At 54.4% G+C, this 3492-nt stretch overlaps 1 protein-coding gene across 1 annotated transcript in view; it reads left to right on the top strand.

Annotated features, from left to right (window-relative positions):
- The window catches only part of LOC103385465 (protein TASOR-like), a 13310-nt gene that overhangs the window by 4464 nt on the left and 5354 nt on the right, over nt 1-3492 (top strand). The window contains 11 exon segments of the mRNA XM_025059166.1: nt 66-208; nt 298-422; nt 502-533; nt 642-744; nt 824-927; nt 1486-1595; nt 1803-1875; nt 1974-2048; nt 2165-2648; nt 2650-3026; nt 3204-3484. Coding sequence (XP_024914934.1) covers nt 66-208; nt 298-422; nt 502-533; nt 642-744; nt 824-927; nt 1486-1595; nt 1803-1875; nt 1974-2048; nt 2165-2648; nt 2650-3026; nt 3204-3484 — 1907 coding nt within the window.

The raw sequence follows: 3492 nt of genomic DNA, 5'->3' as shown, positions 1-3492 counted from the left end.
ACACAACAACAGCGCCCCCTGGTTGTGTTCCTTCTTCTCTGGGGGACTTTAAACCCATCTTTCTGTCTCTCAGGGTCGAATCAAGCACGTCCACGAGAACGTGCCAAAGAAGGGGATCGAACCCACGCCGAAGTTTGACTGTCACCTGTCCAAAAGCGTCAACAGGGTCACGTCGCTGCTGTCCTACAGGGCGTTTGAGTTGACACAGGTGAACACTGGCTCCACAGCCACTCTGTCCTGGTGGTGGTTGTTGTTGTTGTTGTTGTTGTTGTTTTTTCAATCCTTTTCTTTTCACAGCAATATTTTTATGAGTTTGCCTTTGAGGAGATCAGGCCGCGGCCGCGCCACATTTGTCCTTACGCCGTGGTTTCCTTCAAGTTCCAAGACAAAGAGGCTGCTGCGGCTCCTATGGCTGCTCACAGGTACGTGGGCCCCCTGCTGGGCGGCTGCTGGTATGGTCAGCATCAGTCACGGTTGATTCTTTTTTTTTTCTGTGCTCAGGTTCAACACACTTTCATCTGAAGGAAGTCGAAGTAAGACTTTTTATTTCAACCTTTCCTCTGAAAAGCCATGTTTGTCTGCTGCTGCTGCCACCTAGAGGACGGTGAAGCAGCTGAAGTCACTGTTTGTCCCCGCTGCAGGGAAGCGCTACACTGTGTGGAGCGGTCCGCTGGTCAACAAAGGTCAGGAGTTATTCCCCATCAGTCTTCGGTCCTCGTCGCGGCCCTTTCTTCCTTTCAAACTGTGAGTGAAGACACGCGGCGCAGGATTGGTTGGAATTTCACCAGTGTTTCTGACCAGTGCTGCTGTTGTGCTGCTGCAGGCCGGACAGACTAGAGGTGAGCTGTGGTATGACGCTGGAGCAGGTGAAGAGGAAACTGCCCCCTGCTCTGTTCACCAGGGACACCTACAGGATGTCACAGGAAGGTCAGCCACACACACACACACACACACACACACGTGCTCAGTTTACATGAAGATGTTTTTAAATGGAAATTATTATTATTTTAATTTAAAGAATTTTTTTTTATTCACGTGTATATAATCCTGGACAGTATTGTAGTATTGTCGTGTTTTTAGTATAACATTATAACATAATGTATTACATATTATATAACATTAGTATAACATTCACTCTGTTGATCATTGTCATCAACATGAAACTTTTGACACAGGTTATTTTTATTTATCATTCTCATATTTTTAAAAGAAGAAACATCTGGGTCGCGGGCCCTTGGCAGGGTTTGTTGTGTACTCACAGCTGGACCTGACCCCCACCTTTGACAACCCTAAAAACCACCATCATCTACCATGAAGACCTGGGCCCACGCGTTCTTATTGATTTATTAACCTTCACACTCAGCTGTGTGTGTGTGTGTGTGTTGCCATGGCGACACTGAGACCTCACCTACGGTCCATCCTGAACCCTGACCCGGGTTCTAGTTGTTCTAGTCCTGGTCCTAATGCCCTGTTGTCCGTGTGTAGTGATGAAGTGTGGAATGTCCTGCAGCCTGTTGGAGGTGGTGGATGGAAAAGGAAAAGCCTCCAGTGGAAGTCTGGCAGCACTGCTCCACAGGCTGGAGAGAGACCAGATGGTGAGTCCACTGTGGGTTCGAATCCCGGGAGTGGGTTAGTCCTTAGACCAAGATCAGTCAACAGTTCCTGGACCAGACCTGTTGACCGACTGTTGACTGACTGCTGACCGACTGCTGATTGACTGTTGACTGACTTAACTGAATGTTGACCGACTGCTGACCGACTGACTGCTGACTGACTGACTGGGTGTCTGTTACTCTGTGCAGGTACTGGTGAAGGCACTGTTTGACAGAGGGTTTCTCTTCCTGCTGTCCTCGGCTCAGATGAGCGACTCTAAAGGTGACATGTTTTTTCCGACACGTCTTGTGCCCCTGAACACATCACAGCGTTGAACTGAAGTCAAACCAGACTTGAACGCTGTTCTTCTTTGTTGTCAGAGCGGGCCGGGCCCAGGGAGAAGAACCTGCAGGCCCTGTTCATCTTTCAAGGATCCAGAACGGTGGTGAAGTGTTGTGAGTGTTACCGTCTGTCTGATTGGGTGGTGCGTCCAGCGCCTCCTTCTGGTGAACGGTGGTTTGTCAGTCTTGACGTCAGCGACAACCTCAGTAACGCTGTTCCTTCATTTCAGCGTCCAGACGTTCGGACCCCGAGCCCCAACCTGCCGTCCTGTCCTCCGTGGAACCCTTCCTCCCCGCGCTGCACTACGCCCTGATGAAGCTGCGCTCCAACCCAGGGAAGGACCTGAGCTCCGGGGTGGAGCGCCAGGCCAACGACTACCTGAGCCGCATGGACTCGGGAACGGCCCGACCGTTCGTCCTGCCTGACTACAAACCTCACGTGGATGATCGGGCCGCCCCCCCCCCGGTGCCCAGGCCCAAGTTCAACATGGAGGCTGTCCTCCGCTCCTACGTCCACAATCCTGCCAACTACATGTTACCTCTCACCAGAGTAAAGGACGTCATGGAGAGGACACGAAGCCCCGCCCCCGCCGCCACGCAGGTCCCCGCCACCGTGGACTACAGCCCAGTTTCAGACTGGGGGGGCTCGGACCGGGGCTCGGACAGAGCGGAGCGGTCTTCAGAGTGGCTGGGGCGGGGGGAAGAAGCGCCCACCCGGCGCCGGCGCAGCAGCGGGGGGGGCGGCGGCTGATGGCAGCAGCAGCAGCGGCGGCAGCAGCAGCAGGCGGAGGCCTGGATTGGCCAATTCAAACGGAGCTCAGCGACAGCACAGAGACCATGTGGACGGTCAGCTGGTCTCTGATAGGCCACAGGTCTCCAAGGACCAGTACGACAAGAACAAGATGAAGCAGCTGCTGAAGCTGATCCAACTCCACAAGAAGACGTTGATCAAGGACCCCGGTCAGGACAGGGGGGGGGAGGGGGGGGCGTGGGACGGCAGCGCTCTGAAGAGGAATGCTGAAGGAGCCGAGGGGGGGGGCACCAACAAGCACCAACGCACAGACCCGCTCAGCAACGGGGAGTCCAGTCAAGGTGACCAGAAAAACAGGACATTACTGCCCCCTAGTGCTACAGCGGGGAATAGTTTAACAAAGCTTCAGCAAAACCTTAGCTTTAGAGTCCGTCCTGGGGGAGTGGGTTTCAGTCCGTCCTGGGGGGGAGTGGGTTTTCCTGGTTCACTAATTTATTAATTTCTCTTTTGTTTTTCAGGCACCTTGGCCGGTGAGGGGGGGGGCAAAGGGGGGCAGGGCGACAATCTGACCACAGTGATTGAAAGCATGGGCATCTACGACACTGACCTGAGGTCACGGGGCAACAGCAGCGTGAACACTGACACTCAGCGTCTTCTCAAGATTCTCCTAGCCACGCTCAACAAAGCTGTGACCGGGTCCCCGCCGGTGGCCCCCCACCGCGGAGGGGAGGGGTCCACAGGGTCCGCCACCACGGAGCCCCCCTGCTCTCACGTGGACCACAGTAAAGACGTGGAGCCGGCCTCACG

The sequence above is a fragment of the Cynoglossus semilaevis genome, chromosome 10 (genome assembly GCF_000523025.1).
Source record: "Cynoglossus semilaevis isolate Cse_v1.0 chromosome 10, Cse_v1.0, whole genome shotgun sequence".
In the NCBI taxonomy this organism is placed as follows: domain Eukaryota; kingdom Metazoa; phylum Chordata; class Actinopteri; order Pleuronectiformes; family Cynoglossidae; genus Cynoglossus; species Cynoglossus semilaevis.
The sequence above is the reverse complement of the archived record's forward strand: the minus strand, read 5'-3'. Positions and strand labels throughout refer to the sequence as shown.